General features: G+C 39.0%; 1 protein-coding gene across 1 annotated transcript; it reads right to left on the reverse strand.

The window, feature by feature from the left end:
• Window positions 1–7,458: 7,458 nt before the first annotated feature.
• LOC144978792 (putative cytochrome P450 12a5, mitochondrial) lies at window positions 7,459–17,877 on the reverse strand. The gene is made up of 2 exons (XM_078925286.1): window positions 17,663–17,877; window positions 7,459–10,790 (listed from the first exon to the last, which is right to left on the reverse strand). Exon 2 carries the CDS (start codon window positions 10,754–10,756, stop codon window positions 9,104–9,106), a length of 1,653 nt encoding a protein of 550 aa, XP_078781412.1. The 5' UTR covers window positions 10,757–10,790; window positions 17,663–17,877; the 3' UTR covers window positions 7,459–9,103.
• Between the last annotated feature and the right edge of the window lie 4,970 nt (window positions 17,878–22,847).

Genomic DNA, 22,847 nt, shown 5'->3' on the forward strand with positions numbered 1-22,847 from the left:
GACGACTAATGTGTATGACGTAAGCAAAGGATGCACATGGTGAAAATAACCGTCAGTTATTTTTGTCGTAAAGTCTATTCTTTTAACTTAAAAAGACATCTTAAACCGATTAAGAAATCCAAAATGTGAAATGAAATCTTTATAATATCCATACCGTGTGTTATAGAGTTAAGAAATTTTGGTATCAAGTAAATAGGAGAAAGAAAAGAAAATTAATTACGACATTAACCATACTTATTTTCAACTCGAACTCAGTTGACCCCGAAGAGGTTGGCAGTTGACCCCATTGATTTTCTGTGGTCATTTCATTTGGTAACCTTACTTTGGTTGACCCACTTTACTTTACAAACGAGGACACCACGTCGGACTGACCCGATGCGAACATAGAACAAATACTTAGACCTTACACAAATCACCACTGACCAACGTTGACGACCCCTGAATGTCCCTGGAAATTGATTTTAGACTAACGATTATAAACAAGGAATACAGAGAGATTAGAAAGCAGTTTCATATTTGCCATAATAATCAACCAATTGATTGTGGGCAATCAAAGGAAGAAGAAGAACCATACTTCTAGGTTAAATAGGTTAAGTTGACCTCGAGTTGGGGGGGGGGGGGGGTTAAAAAGTATAAGAAAGATCGGTCCCTAAAAAGATTACCCTTAGCTCCTGATTTTCAATATTATTACTAATTATAGCAATGACTATGAAAAAATGTTTTTTTCTCTTTTTGAGGAAAATTTTTGTCTAAAATCATAGCCCTATCTCCACTGAGTAAAAATGTTTTTGAATTTTGAAAATCCATTCATAAATAAACAAGTTATGCAGTTTCAAAGGTGTCATTTATTTGGATGACCCGCAAAGAGGAAAAAAACGCGAAAATATGGGACGCTTTTTCGGCATTTTTTTTCGACCTCTGGTTGTATCTTGCGTAATAAGTGGATTAAAAGATTGAAACTTGAAGAGCAAATTAGGATGGTGTTTTGTAAAATACGGGAAAAGTACTCGTCATATTCATATGAAATTTTGCAACCAAAAAGAAGAAATGTTCATGTATTACCTTGTCAGCGACAAAACCTCCACGCCCGGTAGTTTTAGAAATATTTCACTCCAAAGAGTAAAAATCTATTTTTAACGGTCTTCTGGTAATTGCACGAGTTTTGTCGCTTAACATAATCTAAAATGACCTTTTTTCTAACTGTGTGCCAACTTTCAGTCATATTCATCGATAAACAGCGTCGTAATTAATTTTTTTAAAATAGCATATACGAAACGGCTTCGTCCCATATTTTGACGGGAATTCGGGCACTTCGTGAGCGAAAAAGAGGCCCAAAGATTTGTGCAGGATTGTCATTGCTACTAAATATTTATTCTTGTTATTATCATTACCATTGTGGTTGATAGAGGACATTTCGCTTCATAATAATCCGATTGAGATGTCTCAACTGCTACAGGTTCTTCCTTGGTTGGGGAGGCCGAACGGCAAAGGCATAGCTACTCTGTTCCTGTTAACCTGGATTCCGGATCAGAGACCCGCTTCAGATACTTTTTGTTGTTGCAAGATTTGATCATTCATTATTAACCCGCAAAATTATTCAGTTACTCCGATGTTAGGTGTCCATAACAATATAAGGTTTGCACTAATAACCAAACACAATTATGGGCTTGATTTACCGTTGTTGTGCAGCTATGTGATCTTGTGGTATGCCATTCGCTTTCGGATCGGAAGGTCCTGAGTTCGAGCCTCGCTCGGCGCATAGTTGAGTCCCTGGAAAAGATTCTTTACTCACATTCTCTCACCGCACTCCGGTGTAAAATGAGTACCTACCTGACCGTCAACAGCGCTGTCTCTGTCGGATTAATTGTAATATCGCATCCTGTCTTGTTCTACATGTTACGTGCTGCTGTTGGTGAGGGACCCTTTGTAAAGCGCTTTGAGCACGTTTAGTGGATGTTGCACTATATTAAATCTCTAATTTTAATGTTTGTTGTAATGAACATTATTTTCGTATGTTTGAGGGTATAATTTTCATTACAATAATGAGTGAGGCCCTTTTATCAGACCTTCAAATAGGTATCTGTTGCTCTTATTTATCTTTTATTTATTATTTTTTAAATATATATTTATTTATATATTTATTTATTTATATTGGTATCTACCCTTTTATTTATATTTATTTATTATATATTTATTTATATATTTATTTATTATATATTTATTTATATATTTATTTATTATATATTTATTTATATATTTATTTATTATATATTCATTTATATATTTATTTTTTATATATTTATTTATATATTTATTTATTATATATTTATTTATATATCTATTTATTATATATTTATTTAGATATCTATTTATTATATATTTATTTATATATTCATTTATTATATATTTATTTATATATTTATTTATTATATATTTATTTATATATTTATTTATTATATATTTATTTATATATTTATTTATTATATATTTATTTATATATTTATTTATTATATATTTATTTATATATCTATTTATTCATTTTCATTTATACGACGTGTCATGGTCGACCTGCACTTGTTTACAAGTCTGAAAACCCAAATGTGACCCCTCGTCTCAAAACGGTATTATGTCGGAACGAACCAGATGCTTAAAAGTAAAAGCCGAATTTAATGTGAAACTAGTCATAAATATACATTGTTGGCATTAGCACCCCAAAATATGGTATCCATTCTCCTCAATAACTCATATAAACTCAACACCAGTCTGATATTTCTGGATATAAATTCAATTTTCAACTTATTAACCAACCCGACTTAATATCGTTTTGAGACGAAGGGTCACAAATAAAGTAAAATAAATAAATACACGCGGGCTTTTATTAGCGCAATATCCACTAAACGTGCTCAAAACACTTTGCAAACGGTTCGGACTAACAGCATTACGTAACATATAGAACGAGACATGCCGCCTATCAGGCGATATTACAATCTTTTCCGACTGAGACAATGTCGTTAACGACCAGGTACTCTTTCTACGCCTGAGTACGGTGAGAGAATGTGAGTAAAGATCATGGGTTCGAGCCTCGCTCGGCGCATAGTTGAGTCCATGGAGAAGGCTCTTTACTCACATTCTCTCACCGTACTCAGGTGTAAAATGAGTACCTGGCCGTTAACAGCGTTGTCTCTGTCCGAAAAAAATTGTAATATCGCCTGACAGGCGTCATGTCTCGTCCTACATGTTATGTGTTGCTGGTGGCCAGGGACCCCTTGTAAAGCGCTTTGAGCACGTTTAGTGGATATTGCGCTATATAAAAGCTCAATTTTTTGGGTTTTTTTTTTAAAGAGCCTTTTCCAAGGATTCAACTACCTATATATGCGCCGAGCGAGGCTCGAAAGCCAGGACCTTCCAATCCGAAAGCGAGTGTCATACCACCGGAACAAAGGGAACGGAGTCGATTCTGAGTGAAGTCGAGTTTGTTTGTTTTTACCCCCCCCCCCCCCCTCCGCCCTCCCTCACCCCGACCCCCCTTGTCCACCCACCAGTGATTGGGTTGCTGGGTCTGTTAGAGCTGGCGGAAAAGTACTTTGCGATAGACTAGCGTCCTTTCAAGAGAGTTGAAAGCAATTGCTATTGCCCGTTTCACGTTATAGAAACCAGGATAAACTCCGACTCCATGACCCTAATGGCTCTAAAGGTCTTTTTTTAAAAAATAGATTCCGACATAATACCGTTTTGAGACGGTGGGTCACATTTATAGTCCAAACCGACGTGCACATATTTACAGGTCTGATAACCCAGTTCCTTAAGGGCTCATTGTTTTAATGCAAATCTCAAAAAATGACGCAAAATGTTGTCCATTACAACAATGTTAAACTAGGCCCATAAGTGGGTTCGGATGTCAGACTTGTATACACGTCGGTCCAAACCCATATTTTCTCAGTGTTATGTCCAAATATCTCCCCTCAATTTCTCTCTGTCTCTATCCCTCTCTCTCTCTCTCTCTCTCTCTCTCTCTCTCTCTCTCTCCCTCTCTCTCTCTCTCTCTATCCTCTCTCCTCCTCTCTCTCCCTATCCTCTCTCTATCCTCTCTCTCTCTCTCTCTCTCTCTCTATCCCTCTCTCTCTCTCTCTCTCATCCCTCTCTCTCTCTCTCCTCTCTCTCTCTCTCTCTCTCTCTCTCTCTCTCTCATCCCCCCCCCCCCACCATACATGTATCTCTCTTACAATAATTTTTTTTTTCTCATTCCATTGACGTTATCTTGCTGAGACTAAAATGAAACTCTTTTCACTACTAACTAATGGCCACTATTTCAGTGCGGGATGTAAACTGTTGACTTTCTAACGTCCGAGAAGCAATCCAATGATAGCCTATTGCAGGATTTACGAACCAGGACAGTCTTGGTTTGTCTGTCTGTTTGTTCGTTCGTTTGTTTGTTTGTTTTATCTCCTTTTATTCATTTATTTATCAATTTAATCTTTTATTTCTTTTTTAGTCATTTTTCCAAATACTGTGTAAAATTAATTTTTTAAACATGAAATACGTACCTAACTCCCTCGAATTTGGGTTTAATTATTTTCTTTCTGTATCTGGTACTATGACGAAGGGTTGGTCTCGATTAAAAACAGTGAACAAAGGATTAAATTATGGCCTTATAGAAATACCAGTAGATCAATACCAAATAAAGTCAACCAAAAAACAAACAAACAAAAAAAAAAAAGAAATTAAAAAGCAAAACAAAAACAAAACAAAACAAAAAAAAAACAAACAAGACAGAATAGTCCTCAAACCTCGCGCAGTCCCAGGTTTGAGAGTTTTTGCCACGTTGACGGCCATTTAAATCGATGGATATAATTTGAATAACGACTTTTCTGACCATTTTTTAAAATACTGTACGTGTCTTTTCATAGTACAGCAGATAAAATGGTTTGGCATCATGTTCGTCCGGACACAAAATAGCGTGTTACAAACAAATGAACGTAACAGTAACAGCGATAGATCGCCAGGTTCCCAATTATCATCTATTATAGTATAAGTCGTCCTTCAGAGCCACCATGCCCGTGGAGCAGGAGTTTTCCCCGGTTTCTATAGCGTGAAACGGACAATAGAAATTTCCGCCAGATCTAACAGACCCAACTACCCAATCAATTCTGGGTGGACAGGGGGGGGGGGGGGGGGGGGGCATAAAAAATTTCTCGACTGTACCCGGAATCGACCTCTTTGTGAAGCGAGTGCTCTACCAACTGAGCTATCTGGACACCCCTATTATAATGATCCTAGTTTTTGGCCCTGTTGTACACCCTCAAATATCGATCGATTAACCCCCTCCTTACCAGCCATTATTAGAATTTCCCCCGAAAATTCACACCCACCCGACACAAAAATAGACTCTTCTTACTCAAACAAATAAGTAACAGGTGAATTCTATACAGAATGTTGTTCAGCAAAATTATGTCTACAACACAGAGTTTAGCATTTATAGATGTAAAAAAAAAAAAGAGCTTCTTTAAATGTTGTCATGTACAAGAGAAATACGATTTTCCTATGGTTGGTAAGGAGAGGGTTAAACTCCCCCCCCCCCCCCCCCCCCCCCCCCCCCCAACTTGTCAAAGACTCTAAAACATAATGCGGCAGTGATGTCCATTCGAAAGGAAATGATCTAGAAGAGTAGAAGCAGAGACCGTCTCTGGTAGAAGTATATTTAAAGCTAACTTGAGCTTGAGCTTTTACCATCATCATCATCATCATGGCTTATCCCTCCTGGATTTGGCCTCCGCTAACTGCCAACCGAAACAAGCTTCTGTCCTTCGCCATCCTTCCACATTCTGTCACTGTCACTGGCTTATTCATCCATTCGCTGATGTCTTGTGACCATCTTCTTCTTCTTCTTGGTCTCTCTCTCCCTCTTTTACCCTCTTCAATACCTTCTAGAATTTTTTTTCAAGGTTGTCATGTGTCTTGATATGTCCAAAAAAGGCAAGTTTTAGTATCCGTTGATATGTCCAAAAAAGGCAAGTTTTAGTATCCGTATCATCTTGATGAGTGATGGCTCCTCAATGCCCAGGGACTCTTTCACATTTTTGTTACCAGTTCCTTTTGCTGTCCAGGGAATGAGAATTTTCCCGTAGCATCTCATTTCAAATGATTAATTTTATTCTCATCGATTTTTGTTTATATAGTACAATATTCATCAATTATTGTCAGAGTCAGAGAGCTTAACTCTCTTCTTACCGACCATTTTCAGTATTTTCCCAAAATGGCAGACTTACCCTGCATGAAAAAAAAATATTTTTTAATCTCAAACAATCTCTCTACAAAACAACTTTATGTTCTTATTAATTCAACAAAGATCATTGTGATGTACACAATAAATCTGAATAAGAAAAATGTATTAATATTGTGTCGTATCAAATGTGACGATTTTGCTGTAGGTGGTAAGGAGAGGGGTTACAAAGGGCATCACGTCCACATTGACACTTAACATGTTGACATCAGGCCTCTAGGGTGATATTACTTTTTTTTTTTTCGGCTGAGACAATTATGTTAATGTTACCGGCCAGGTACTCATTTTACACATGAATACGATGAGATAATAATATGAATTAACAGCCTTTTCCAAGGACTCAGCTTTGAGCCATCCGAAGCGGGACTCGAATCAGGATGATACGAGTCCGAAGGCGAGTGTCATACCTCTGATGACGGTCTGATCCGACCCAAATTAAATAAAACATGGTGCCCACAGCTCGTATGTAGACTTCAGAGGTTTTATCCGCCGATCGTGAAAATCGGGACTTCGGAGGTTTAATCCGTTGATCGTGAAAATCGGGACTTCGGAGGTTTAATCCGTTGATCGTGAAACTCAAGACTTCAGAGGTTTTATCCGCCGATCGTGAAAATCGGGACTTCGGAGGTTTAATCCGTTGATCGTGAAACTCAAGACTTCAGAGGTTTTATCCGTTGATCGTGAAACTCAAGCTTCAGAGGTTTGATCCGCCGATTGTGAAAATCGAGACCAGAGATTTGATCTGCCGACCATCGATATTTCTGACCAATTTAGCTTAAGATTCACTTTTCAGCATCAGATTCTCTCTGACATAAAACATGAATATATGGAACAACCCATTGCTTTATTTCAAAAATAATTGAGCTTTATATAGCGCAATATCCGTTAAATATGCTCAAAGCGCTTTACAAGGGGTCCCTGGTCAACAGCAACATTTATCATGTAGGACATGATGCCTGTTAGGCGATATTACAATTTTTCGGACAAAGACAACGCTGTTTACGGCCAGGTACTCAATTTACACCCGAGTACGATGAGAGAATGTGAGTAAAGAGCCTTTTCCAAGGACTCAAACTATGCGCCGAGCGCGAGGCTCGAACCCAGGACCTTCCGATCCCAAAGCGAGTGTCATACCAATAGACCACATAGCCGCATAAATATAAATCCACAAAAGTCCATTTTAATTGTATTTTGTATGTTGAGCTTTATTTTACGCACTTCAACCATTGTGTCAACAGTTGTATGTCAATAGGGTTCAACAGTCGTGACGTCACTTCCCTCGTAATGACGCATAGTAAACTTAGTAATTGCTTCTAAACTATCGGAACAATGAAGGACGCCCTTATGAAATACTTCTCCGACGAGCATAAAAGAGTATGCAGAGGAGAAACGCATTATAAATCTGATAATGTTTGGACTTTTATACATTCTGATCACATGACACGTGAAAAAGTTCTAGCCAGCATGAAGAATAAAAAGTACCGATTTTCTTTGTTTAGAACCAAGCTGCTCTTTGCTGGGTGGACGTGACATCAGACTATTGAATCCAATTATCAAATCAAATTGTTATCACAAACAAATTAAATTCGTATGTATCATAGGATTGAAGCCTTTTCTCAACTTGAGAGCAGTCATGTGAATTTTAATGGGATATTGATGACGGTGATGACGATGATGACGATGATGACGATGATGACGATGACGATGGCGACGAAGATGATGATAACGATGATGATGATGATGACAATGATGATGATGATGATGATAACGACGACGACGTCGACAACGATGGTGATGTTGATATTGATGATAATGAAATGATGATGTTGATGATGATGATGATGTTATTGTTGTTGATGGTGATGATGATGATGATATGATGATGATGATGATGATGATGATGATGATGATGATGATGATGATGATGATGATGATGAAGAAAGTGGCACTGGTTGTGGTGGTAGTGGTGACAATCACATGGTTTCAATACATTTTGAGAGAGAGAGAAAAAATTACGCCCTTTGGCAGCGGTACCATTAGATACTGTCGCCTAGGCACTCCATAAAAGAATATCAAGATAATCCATCAAACAAGATGTCTGATGTCAAGAGGAATCACACATGTCCAAAGTGAGCAAATTGGGGGTTAATAATCTTACCCAATGAAAAAAACCCGAAAGATTACGATGAAATGCTGGGTCTAATCGTGGCCTCCGTAAACTCATGGCCTGACACTAACAAAGATGTCAAAAGACAAGTCTTTGGCCACAACAGAAAACAGTTCAACCAATGGGACCACTTGTTTCCTTAGTAGTGACTAGGCGGTCCACAAACCTAAAACGTGATTTAATGACGTCAAAATATGGGTCTTAGTGGGTTTTAGTGTCAGGCTACAAGTTAACGATCCGCTAACGAGCTACGGCCTAATACGTCAAAATATGGGTCTTAGTGGGTTTTAGTGTCAGGCTACAAGTTAACGATCGCTACGGCCTAATACGTCAAAATATGGGTCTTAGTGGGTTTTAGTGTCAGGCTACAAGTTAACGATGGCTACGGCCTAATATCTGGTCTAAATATGGGTCCTTAGTTGGGTCTTTAGGTTGTGTCAGGCTACAAGTTAACGATGGCTACGGCCTAATACGTCAAAATATTGGTCTTAGTGGGTTTTAGTGTCAGGCTACAAGTTAACGATGGCTACGGCCTAATACGTCAAAATATGGGTCTTAGTGGGTTTTAGTGTCAGGCTACAAGTTAACGATGGCTACGGCCTAATCCAATACGACAAATAAAAGGAGGAAACGATCTATCCCATCAACTGTGACTGTCAATGTTCTTTTGTGTCCAAGTCCAACGGGGTGATCGTAAACTTGAGAGGTTTGACAGACTTAAGAAAAAGTCGATACTCGAAACCCACGTCCATGCTCTCCGGTTTCATTCCCACTCTTGTCTTTTGTAACAGTTTGACTAGGAGAAGGTACAACTCCTGCTCAAAGAGACGTCTGCCTGGACAGCTACGAGGTCCTACTCCGAAAGGAAGCACCGCCCAGCTGCTGTCGTCATCTTCCTTGATGCTGCTACTGCTTCCAGCATCGTTACTACCTCTCCGTTTATTTTCACGCAGCCATCGTTCCGGTTCATAGCTGTAGGGGTTTTCAAAGACGGTTTCGTCTCGACAAGCTCTAGCATTGTAGTTGTAGATTTGAACTCCAGCCGGTATGTGATATCCCCCGAGAACAGCATCCACAGGCAAAATTCTGACGGGCCCGATCAGGACCGTGCCCCAGCATCGATACACCTCTTTGACACAAGCTTTTAGATAAGGCATTTTGTCCAGATGTTCTTGGGTCACTGTGTTGTCTTTATTGCTATCCGCACGACCGAGAACGGCGTGTATCTCCTCCCTAAGCCTCTCCTGCTTGTCTGGGTTTTTGGCAAGGGACGTCAACGCGACTTGCAATATCGACGCGGATGAATCGATCGACGCGAAGTAAAGCCCTTCCATAATCAAAGAGGCATCTTCTTCAGAGCAGACTTTGAGAAAGGATAATAGCATATTCGGCTCATCAGAATTGAAAATGCCAAGATTTTTCTTTTCTTCAATATCCTTTTGCACTTCCTTCACAAATTGCATCGTTTTATCCCTTAAATGGTCCACAGACGATTCGAATATCTTGTATTTTTTGCTCCTGAAAAATCTGTATGAATTAAAGGTGCCCACCATACTTTTGTGTGTCAGATCAAAAATATCAAACGCCGCTTTTTGCATTTTTTTCGCTTCTTCTGACTGTTTCTTTTCCAAAAATCCAAGTCTTCTGTTAAAGATGGCAGCGCCAGCACTCTCGGCCATGTAAGTCATGAAGGATTGTTCTGCTTCGTTTTCTTCTAAATAACCATCGCTCACCAGTTGGACAAATTCGTCCGCTACTTCGTTCATCAGAGGCAAGTATTTGGAAATCTCCTTTGGTCTCAGCAAAGCCTTTTGCATGGGGGAGCGAATCTGCCACCATTCTGGTCCCTGTAAGGCTGCAACGTTAGGGCGACAACCCGTTCTCCTGTAATACACTTCAAAAATATCAAAATTTGGCCGGAAAGGATATTTCCCTTCCTGTCGCAACATGGCCGCCAGGTCTTTAGGGTCGGTGATCACGACAGTGGGGAAGTTTGTTCTAATTTTGAAAATGGGACCGTAACGTTGGATCATTTCGTCGAAAAGATAATTCATCGTACTCGTGGTGTATTTGCCGAATGGCTTCATGTGGAAGAGGAATCCAACGATCGGCAAGTTGTAGATGCCGCCTGGACCGGGTATGGTGTCGAAAGGTTTTGCCGCCGATGTGTTTATGATTTCATGCGCTGGACAGGACGTTGGTCCGCTAGACGCTGTTGTGCACATAGTCGGTAGAGTGGCATATATTTGCTGTCCTGTCACGGTTTTCCTCAATAATCCCATACGTCGGGTGGTGACTGAGAGAGACATGGTTTTCAGAATCGTCAGCAGCTGTAATCTGTCTCTGGGGTAAGAGAAAGATAAAAAGTCAATAAAAAGACACAAACAAACACGGAAAGTATCGCACTCAAAACCTTTCTTCAGTCAAGCGGTTTGGCTTTAACATCTTATACTGCCTGCCGTACTCTCAAAAGAAGAACATATTTTAAAAATTTGGGCCAGAAAACTCCTCCTTCAAATTTAAATATTGATCGATTAAAATGACCATCCTCTTGTCAAAACCCCTCAAACCTGGGACTTCATTAATCGATCGGCTCACATTTTTGGACCAAAATTGTTTTCATGTGTTTTTACCAATATACACTTACTTGCAGGTCTGATAACATACGTAATTCCTTATGGGCTCATTGTTGTAAATGGAAACTTTTAAGAAATGACGCACAATATTGTCCATTGCAACAATGTTAAACTAGGCCCATAAGTGGATTCGGATGTAAGACCTGCATATATGTACCCATCGGTTTTTACAGATTGCGACTTTATAGCGAATGCAAGAAAATTTTAATTTTTTTCATTCTGGTAATTTCAGTAATCAACTGAAATTTTATCGGATATATTTTTTAATCCAACCTTATCACCAGCTTGACCTGATGGCTCACTTATGTGCGGCTATGTGGTCTAGTGGTATGGCACTCGCCTTCATGGATTCGAGTCCTGCTGTGAGCGGCGCATAGTTGATTCCTTGGAAAAGGTCTTTACTTACATTCTCTCACCATACTCATGCGTAAAATGAGTACGTGACCGTTAACAGCGTTGTCTCTGTCCCAAAAAAAATTGTAATATCGCCTATCAGGTGTCATGTCTCATCCTACATGTTAAGTGTTGCTGTTGGCTTGGGACACCTTGTAAAGCGCTTTGAACACGTTTAGTGGATATTGCCCTATATAAAGCTCAAGTATTTTTGTTTTATTTTTTTTTTATTTTGACCTTAAAACTTTGGCATTTAGCCTAGTGCGCAAATAAAAATCAATCATAAGAACTTTAAAAATTTTGTTTTGAGAGAAAAAATGCCAACTGTGAAATCAGCTTGTCTGCGGCTTTCAGGAGTCCAATCGGATTAGTGGAATAATATTATGCTTTCCATCTGCTTGGGGGTTCCCGATAGCTCAGTTGGTAGAGTACTCGCTTTACAAGCAAAAGGGACCGAGACCGATCCCGGGTGCAGTCGAGATTTTTTTTTCTTCTGACATTGACACCCCCGCCCTGTTCACCCAGCAGTGATTGGGTAGCTGGGTCTAGTAGATCTGGCGGAAAGTACATTGCGATAGACTAGCGTCCTATCCAAAGGATAGCAAGCAATTGCTATTGTCCGTTTCACGCTACAGAAACCGGGGTAATCTCCCGCTCCATGGACTTTGAAGGACTACTTTTTTCTTCTCCATCAACTTAAGGTACTGGAGAAGTTGAGAATTTGATTAAAAACATTCAGCATAATAAATCCACTAGAATAGAGCCTTTAAAATACGCAATATCCACTTTTATTTTCTTTCAATATGTTCAAAGCGACTAACAACGAAGTCCCAAGCTAACAGCAATACTATAACATGTAGTACAAAAAACATAGAACATGTAATGTAAGACGCCGTTGCAATTTTCTTCGACATAGGCAACGAATTTTCTGGCAAGATGGCCTACTCATTTACACCTGGGTACATTGACATAATGTGAGCAAAGAGAACTCAACTTATAGAAATGTAAAAGTGTCCAACAGGCGTCATGTCCCTCTCCTCCATGTTAAATGTTGTCGTTGATGGGTTGCGGGTGACCTCTTGTAACGTGCTTTCAACTCATTTAGTGGATATTGCGCTATATACAAGTTCATGAAACTGACAGGCATTGACCCAAACACATGGGAATCGCTTGCTGACGACCGCAGCGGCTGGAGATATGCGGTGATGGAGGGAGTGAAGAGATGTGAGGAGAGGAGAAAGAAGAAGTTTGAGGAGAGGAGAGCAAGGAGGAAAGAGAGGCAGCAGATCCAAACACCAAACACACAGTCAAACTACGTGTGCAACAACTGCGGTAGAGACTGCCATGCAAGGATTGGTCTGCTGAGTCACACCCGTCGTTGCTCTCAACAGGACTGATGAGACTAAAGCCATACAGGGCGCAAACCATCGTCTCTTAAGACGGAAGGATGCCTACAAGTTCATGCATGTTTTTTTTTTTTGCGGTGTTTGTGCATAAAAATATAGAATATAGATATCTGAGCATTTATATAGCGGGATATCCACTAAATGCGCTCAAAGCGCGTTACAAAGGGTCCCTGACCAACAGCAATACGTAACATGACGACTGTTAGGCAATGTTACAACGTTTCCGACAGGCACTACGCTGTTGACGGCCAGGTATTCATTTTGCACTTGAGTACGGTGTGAGAATGTGAGTAAAGAGCCTTTTCCAAGGACTCAACTATGCGCCGAGCGAGGCTCGAACCCAGGAACTTCCGATCCGAAAGCCAGTGAGACCATATGGCTGTAAATTTAGAATATAGAAATCTGAGCATTTATTTGGTTTCCCCCCCCCCCCCCCCCCCCCCGAAGGACTCAACTATGCGCCGCTCAGAGCAGGAATCGAGTCCAGGATCTTCCGACCTGAAGGCGAGAGTCATATCATAATCATAGTCGCACAATAAAAACAAACTGTATTATTATGATATGAATAGGGAAGAAAAGTCGTGACGTCACACCTACTTTTCTGGTTCCTAAATCCTTGGAAGTGTGTATGTAACTAGTCCTTTGGGGGACAAATAATGAAAAGGTTACATATTGGATCATAAGGTGGCGAATCCTTGGAAGTGTGTATGTAACTAGTCCTTTGGGGGACAAATAATGAATAGGTTACATATAGGATCATAAGGTGGCGTACACAGCCGTTTAAATAGGGCCCAAACTTTCACTTTAGTTACTTCTTCCCTCACTGGCTACCGTCAAGTAATGTAAACAATCCACCGTCAGCCACGGTGATAACAGCTGTCAAGACGACGTGCACTGGCAATAAATTATGTCTGCAGGTAAATCTCATCGCTTTGAATTTCTCTCAGGCAGAGAGTAGTAGAAATTTCATAAAAATACTTAATTTTCTCAGCCCGTTGTGGACGCAGCATCTTTTTCATAATTTTCAAACATATATGGATACAAAGGCCAATTTTTCCTCTACAAGACGCAATTATTTTTATTTACATCATTAAATGATAAGTTTGTGTTTTGCTTTTTGAATAATCAGAGTTTTTTTTTGAAATAATTATTAAAATTATAAGTTTAAGAAATATTTAAAAATTCAAAATATCAAACCAACACTTTTTACCATCAAGTGTGAGGGATCAGAGAAAAGTAGATAAAATTATCTTTCATATGATATATACTTTATTATGTAGATTCAGGGATTTAAGAATAGAGGGTGTGGAAAGGAATCTCAATAATTATTTTTGTTACCAACAAAGAGGAGAATATTTCATGATATTTTAGAAACCCAATAATAAAACTAGATAGTGATGATAAGAGACATTTATTTAATTTGATTTCATTGAATTTAAGCGGGAATTTTAGATATTTCTTAAATTTACTTATTTAAGTTCTGTTCAGGTCATGAAGAGACACACTGAAGACTGTCATCACACCAATACAAATGAAATATGTCGAATTTGTTGTGAAAGAGTACAGAGCCGTGCTGAGAGGATTAAAAGACTCTAGACGTGATCAACAATTGACTATAAATATAAATGAGAAATTCTGACATATTTAAATATTTCAATTTGCGAGAAATGTATCTCACTGATACATAATTTAAAGACATGCGATGCAGGTATTAATACCTTTGGTTCAATGAGAAAACTCTGAACAAGAAACAATACTTAATGAGGTGAATATGATCCTAATCTTTCACCAGTGATGTGCTATATGCAGTCTATATGGCACACAAATTAAAAGAGGTGCAAGTCAAGTACATGAAAAAAAAGTAATGGGCACGGATATCTCAAAAATAAGGTTATGAAAATTATAGGAACTCTTTAAGATTTTCTTAGTGGTTTAAATTGTCTTTAAATGAATGTCCTTATATAACAATTTTTAATGGAATTCTTATAATTCGTTGATTCTGGGATAAATATAAGTGAATCACATTTGACTATATTTCTGGTTTATTAAGAAATTTCTATTAAGACAATGCTGTGATTGGATTTCAATTTTACCGTACTCAAAATCCTGACTTTAACGTACAGGTGAACTGATATCTCAAAAACGCCTCAATCTACTGGAATAAAATTTATATGTCTACATTCTACAGATATTCAACATCATTTCCATTACTTTCGTTTAAAAATCTTAAGTGTTGAACATGTTAAAATATTCTCTTAAAATTTTTAATTCACTTAAATTTATGTATCAGTTTCATGGGTTATCCCTCTTGCTTTTTAACAACATCATAATAATGATTAAATAATCAATGAAAACTCTGTTAATAAGCTGTTTTGTAGTATAAAAATATTTTTGCTACACTTAATAACGGCAATACTACATTAGTTTGAAATTCAGAAAAAATCGATCAAAACGGCGAAAAAATTGTCTCCCTCTCTTAGTGTAAAACTATGACTCATCATCACTAGACTGGCTAGATTTACCTGGCGAACTAAACTGAAAGCAATAAACGCCTGTGCGTAACTATTTTAGTAGCTGGATGTATAGGCGCATTCTTAGGATTACGGGACGTAAAAGGGCGAGGATGAATAGTTTTTATTAACGACCAGCATATAGATAGTATGCGCTTGGCCAAAAAGCTCATAACATTGCCATCCGGAAGTATGACGGACCAACACACAAAACTGTGTGTATCCATGAACGTTTATATTCAGGTTAATACAGTTCAGTGAGCATTACTCATAAACGAGGATGGCAAAAAACAATAACAAAGTCCTGTGTGACGTCATCTTCGAACTATCTATATTTAGACTAGAAACTAAGATGCCATTACTCTGAAATCAGAAAATCATTTACACAAGGTTGTATCCAGTCCCCCTGGAAGAGTAGTTTTACACTTCCAATGAGACAGGAACCATTCTTTTTTGACATCACACATTTCTTCCCTATTAGCTGAATCTGTTAAATGTCAAATATAATAACTGTGTGTTATAGAGTCAAATGCCCCATCTGGCATCGGGCCGACAGTTGTCGAAATGTTACAGGCCCCTGCTGTGCTGGAGATCTCTGACAACGGAGAGGATAATAAGTGGGCATGCCAAGTCCGTTGTTTGCTCTCGTTACAAAGGGGCCAATGATCTCGGCATCTCTCAAGCTATCCATCCATTAGACACATTGGGACACCTACACCCCCCCCCCCCCCCCCCCACACACACACTCTCTCTCTCTCTCTCTCTCACACACACACACACACACTTACACACACACACACTATGATAATAATAAATAATAATAAACTTATGCTATAGTACAACAATACTTTCTCTCTCTCTCCTTCTCTCTCTCTCTCACTCTCTCTCATCTATCTATCTATCTATCTATCTATCTATCTATCTATCTATCTATCTATCTATCTACTATCTATCTACTATCTATCTATCTATCTATCTATCTATCTATCTATCTATCTATCTATCTACTATCTATCTATCTATCTATCTATCTATCTATCTATCTATCTATCTATCTCTATCGCTCCTCCCCCTCTCTCTCCTACTCTTTCTTTGAATCTCTCCCCTTTCTATTGATCTATCCATCTATCTATCTTTATCTCTCTTCTACTTTCTATATATTATACTCTATACATATCTATCTATCTATCTATCTATCTATCTATCTATCTATCTATCTATCTATCTATCTATCTATTATTGTTATTATTATTATTATTATTATTATTATTATTATTATTATTATTATTATTATTATTATTATTATTATTATCATTATTATTATCATTATTATTATTATCATTATCATCATCAAAATTATTGTTATCATTATCATTAATCGTTACATATATTTTATCGACATTGACGACGCTGTTGCCGAACATAGTATGTCCTCATTTTACATCCGAGTGCAGTGAGGAAATGTGAATAAAGAGCTAGCCGTTTCGGGCCGCATACAGCGGGTTTTGAACCCATACCTACAGACCACAAGCTGGACATTATATTTCACGAGATAGCCATTAATTTTGGCATGAAACTGTCAGATTCATCAAGAATGAAAATGCTATGATATTATTTTTTAAATTTTCTTAATTTGGAAAGACACGTATTTAAAATTTGGCCAAAAAATCGATCGAGTTAAATGACCTTCACCCTGGCTAAAGCTCTCAAACCTGGGACTTCGGCGTAGTCTTTATTACAATCTCGGTTTCGGGAGTTTTTGCCAAAGATGAGGGGCATTTAAAATCGATCGATATTTGAAGGACGAGTTTTCTGGCCAAATTTTTAAATACATAATACGGCCGTTAACTGGTTAATTATAAATTATGACATCCATAAACTACCCAAATATCAAAATTAAATTTAAAAATGAGATTTTATATAGCGCAATAGCCACTAAGCGTGCTCAAGGCGCTTTGTCTCTGACAAACAGCAGCCATGCAACACATAGATCGAGATATGCCGCCTGTTAGGCGAGAATACTTTTTTTTTTTTCCCGACAGAGACAACGCTGTTAACGGCCCCGGGTACTCATTTTACACATGAGTACGGTAAGAGAATGTGAGTAAAAAGTCTTTTCCAAGCACTCAACTATGCGCCGACCGAAGCTCGAACCCAGGACCTTCCAATCTGAAAGCGAGTGTCATAATACAAAATATAATCATAATCACAATCATAATGCAAGACAACATAACCGCACGTTAATTTTTATTTATTATTATGTCACTCACCTATTTAGTGTAACATGTGTACTCGCTGACAGTCACCAGCACGCACAATGATGTAGATGCAAGCCGATATTATTATTATTATTATTATTATTATTATTATTATTATTATTATTATTATTATTATTATTATTAGGCTGTTATATCAATCATCATAAGATTGACACAATAGAACTCTTACATCAACTGCTAGTCGACTAGTATACACATTATCACATAACACGAGCAGCATTGACACAACTAAATCAACAGTAATATATGGCGAGAGTCCACTGTGAACTGTGAACTGACAACACACTCACACACTCCCAGCTAAACAAGACGCCATGATCTTCTACGTCTGCGAGTCGAGCGAGATTTGTTCGTTGCCGCCATCGATTTAACCATCCCTTGTATGTTAACCCACTCAACCCTAACACCGACTATATCCGTAGTTTACCAGAGTTACTTTTACCCCATGCTTATTTAAATTTATTACATTTTTCTGAGACAAATTATAGGCGGATTATCAAAGCTAATGTTTTTAATTTTTACATGTTAATGATAGTTGAATAAAACTACTAAATCTATGCACATGCTCATAATATTTAATAGGTACATTTTTTTTCCAATTTTGAAAAGTAGCAAAAATCTCTAGGATTGAATGAGTTAAAGTTGAAAACGGTGGGGGCTGCCTGAAGCCTCATATCGTGAAAATACTGACGAAAGAATGAAAATGGAGAGAGGCTTCGGGTGGGTACAATACAGACAATTGGATGGGGGCTCCGAGGCCTCTCCATTTTCACTCTTTCGTTAGTATGTGAAAGTTGTCGCTTGTTACAATACCAGGACTTTGAAAAAAAAATGCCAAATTAGTCAATGAAATAATGCTAAATGATGGAAAAACGGCTGGAAAAAAAAAGAAAAAAAAATAAATAAATAAATAATAATAATAATAATAATAATAATAATAATAATAATAATAATAATAATAATAATAATAATAATAATAATAATCAACACTTCTTAAATATAATTTTTAAAAATGTTTTGAAAATAATAAATATAAAAGAAGAAATAGATCTTAAAGATAATAACTAAATAGATAAATAGAGGTATTTAGCATTAAAGATTCCAATCTGGCAACAGTCGATAACTTTTCCTCGTACAGTGACAAAGCTCTCAGTTGACGGTTCCTGACTATAGGTCACTGCATGTGTTTGCCAGGCCAAGGTTAAATTTTTCACGTGTGCTGCTGAACATCGAAATCCACAAAAATCTACCGAAATCTTCAGAAATTCACCGACATCCACTCTCAAATGGGGAGTGAACCAGCGACTATGGGAGGGGGGCACCAGTGGGGATTGAACTAGTGCGGGGCGGTCCTTGGCAAGCTTAAGGACCACGGTCCTACGGTCCTTGGGAAATGAAGACCGCAAGGACCGGTCCTTTTCGACATTGAACATTCCTGAGAGACTGTTGGAAATTCGAACCGGTTTGACCTTTGAGAGCGTGGGATCGTTCATTCTTGAACCGTTAAAGACCGCTACACGATGAAAACCGTGGCCTACAGGAGTAAAACACACGGAGTAGTCACACTCATTTCAAATTGTAACCTAATTAGAGAAGAGGGGTGATGCCTTCTTTATTTGCTCACCGTACTTCATTGTTACTTCGATAATTTAATAAAATTTGAAATTTATCCCCATTAACGGAGATAATGGCATCGCCCAAGGCGTTGATCGAGTTGTTCGTGGCGTTGATACACACACGCAACTCCTACCCCCCCCCCCCCCCACACACACACACACACATTAGAGGGCGGAGCATTGAAGAGTAAGAGAGAGACGTGAAGTTATAATAAGAGGGGGTGGATGAGGTGATAAGAGGGGTCGATGGTGACTTTTCACCAGATCTAACAAACTCAGCTACCCATTCATTGCTGAGTAGACAGGGATTCAGAAAAAATCGACTGCACCCGGGATCGATCTCTGGCCCTTTGCGTATAAAGAGAGTGCTCTATCAACTGAGCTATCGGGGTCCCCAAATATTCTATTGGACTTTTTTAAAATTCAGACGTTATAACTGGGTTTTTTGGAAGGAAGAAACTAATGAAACTCATATTATTTGATTAGTAAAAACACCAAACGAAATTTTAATATTATTGTATTATTTTAAATGACAACACTGCGATAGAAAGGAGTGGTGACAAGAGATGGACAAAAGAAAACAAAAAATCGGATTTGCTACTTGCTAGGTTCGACACACACACACACACACACACAAACACACACATCTTTTGTAGTCACATACATTTCAAACAATAACCCATTAGAGAAGAGGGGTCATGCCTTCACCATAGATCATTGTCATTGCGATCATTCTGGTGTAGTAAATTTTGAAATTTACCCCGTATAATGGAATCGTCCAAGGCGTGCGCCTCCTGTTCCCCCCATCTCACACACAAAAGGGCGGTTTGCGGAGTGGAGGTTGGTGGTCGTCTGCCTGTATGGTCGTCTGTGTCGTTTAGTGTATGGCAAAGGGGGGTGAGTGCGATTAATTAAGTGGGATGGGTGGTGATTGGTGGAAGATAGGCAACCGAAGCAACGAATCGCTGGGGAAGTAGTAGGCTATGGCGCGAGACCGTAGGACCGTGGTCCTTGCAAGGACCGCCCCGCACTAGTTGAAAGGTGATAAGAAGTGAAGACCGGCGCCGGTCTTCCCCTCTGGGACCGGTCTTCGGTTCACAGCTAAAAGACCGTCGGACCGCGGTCCAGACCGGTCTTCAGCGCGGCACTAGATTGAACTCACAAGATATGAAGTGAATAGAAAAGTGCCAGAAGACAATAGAGAATAAAAAATTTTTTCGCGGCGGTGGTGGGGTTTGAACCTGCGACCTTATTGGTACGACAACTCCGCCTGGCAGGTGAGAGCGTGGCTCTACCGTGTGAGCTATCCACGAACACAAAAATATTCGTTTCAAACTCAAAGTCATTACTAGATCCCTCTCTTACCCACTTCTTGAGACCGCCGATTCGTTCGTACACCACCATCGCGAATAATTTTGACCAGCAGTTAAGCTTAATAGCCAATATTCTCAACACAAACATATAACATAGAAACGATTGAGACATTGAGTATGCTCCGGTGTATGGGGTGAATTTTTTAATTCAGAAAAGTGAGTGGAGCAGGCACTTATGTTGGTAACAACAAGATATGAAGTGAATAGAAAAGTGCCAGAAGACAATAGAGAATAAAAAATTTTTTCGCGGCGGTGGTGGGGTTTGAACCTGCGACCTTATTGGTACGACAACTCCGCCTGGCAGGTGAGAGCGTGGCTCTACCGTGTGAGCTATCCACGAACACAAAAATATTCGTTTCAAACTCAAAGTCATTACTAGATCCCTCTCTCACCCACTTCTTGAGACCGCCGATTCGTAGCTTGAAGAAAGTTAGTGTTACCACTCCCAAGATATTTTTATTCTCTATTGTCTTCTGGCACTTTTCTACTCACTTCATATCTTGGGAGTGGTAACACTAACTTTCTTCAAGGTACAACAGAGTATAGGATAAGGACAGGACGGCCAAACGAAGACTGGCTCATATAAACAACAAAAAACTTCCCCGCCACACCACCCCCTCCGCTCATTGTCACCCCGCGCAGGCAACGGGGGGAAAAATGAAACGTGCCGATTTGACGCCACCTTCGCTGAGCTACGCACGAGTCATCAAATATTATATTCAAAACAAAAAGCATTATGTGCTAAATTTTTAATTTTATCAAAATTTTAAAATTGAAGTTTGTTGTTTGGTTGACATGCTAATCTACGGAAAATATAGGGCGGCACAAAACAACTTCGCTCTATTGACCGACCGCCAGTGTACGGTACGCCCAAACAATACAGTAGGCCTAAATAATAAATACCAACTATAATTTATTGGTTTTATCCCCAAATACCAAGTAACAACAATCAAAGAAAGTAATTTTCTAGTACTCAAGTTCAACTGATATACAAACATTGTGAACTCATTAAACCCACTTGCTGTAAGCTAACTCTCTTACATCTGTTTCAATCCCCACTGGTGCTCAGCTCCCAGAGTCTCTGGTTCACTCCCCACTGGTACTCACCTCACATAGTTCTGGGTTCACTCCCCTCTGGTACCCACCTCCCATAGTCTCCAGTTCAATCCCCACTGGTGCCCTGCCCCTTTTGTCTCTGGTTCCTTCCTCCTGGTACCCGCCTCACACAGTTCTGAGTTCAATCCATTAATTCAGAAAAGTGAGTGGAGCAGGCACTTATGTTGGTAACAACAAGATATGAAGTGAATAGAAAAGTGCCAGAAGACAATAGAGAATAAAAATTTTCGCGGCGGTGGTGGGGTTTGAACCTGCGACCTTATTGGTACGACAAATCCGCCTGGCAGGTGAGAGCGTGGCTCTACCGTGTGAGCTATCCACGAACACAAAAATATTCGTTTCAAACCCAAAGTCATTTCTAGATCCCTCTCTCACCCACTTCTTGAGACCGCCGATTCGTTCACCACCATCGCGAAGTAATTTTGATCAGCAGTTAAGCTTAATAGCCAATATTCTCATCACAAACATATAACATAGAAACGATTGAGACATTGAGTATGCTCCGGTGTATGGGGTGAATTTTTAATTCAGAAAAGTGAGTGGAGCAGGCACTTATGTTGGTAACAACAAGATATGAAGTGAGTAGAAAAGTGCCAGAAGACAATAGAGAATAAAAATTTTCGCGGCGGTGGTGGGGTTTGAACCTGCGACCTTATTGGTACGACAACTCCGCCTGGCAGGTGAGAGCGTGGCTCTACCGTGTGAGCTATCCACGAACACAAAAATATTCGTTTCAAACCCAAAGTCATTTCTAGATCCCTCTCTCACCCACTTCTTGAGACCAACATACCTGTTATGTTACAACATGTTACCAACATAAGTGCCTGTTACCACTCCCCAATCTCCCTCCACCCTCCCTCCCCAACTAACTATTGTCTTTCACTGCTTAAATAATTGGGCCAAGACGGCCAATCTAGCGATGCACGCCCTGAGGGCCTACTTGGGATAAATTAAAACCCTATCAGTTTTATCACTGAAAGAAGAGGCTTTGCTTCACTAGGATTTACTGATGAAGAGAATGGCAATACATATATATTTTATCATTGTTGGTTTTGCTTAAATATATTATTA

The sequence above is a fragment of the Berghia stephanieae genome, chromosome 8 (genome assembly GCF_034508935.2).
Source record: "Berghia stephanieae isolate SIO BIC M18660-M18661 chromosome 8, UCSD_Bste_1.3, whole genome shotgun sequence".
Lineage (NCBI taxonomy): Eukaryota > Metazoa > Mollusca > Gastropoda > Nudibranchia > Aeolidiidae > Berghia > Berghia stephanieae.

Bases quoted from the DNA above. Each gene is read 5' to 3' on its own strand.
- LOC144978792 (XM_078925286.1), bottom strand. From the start codon at position 10,756: ATGTCTCTCTCAGTCACCACCCGACGTATGGGATTATTGAGGAAAACC.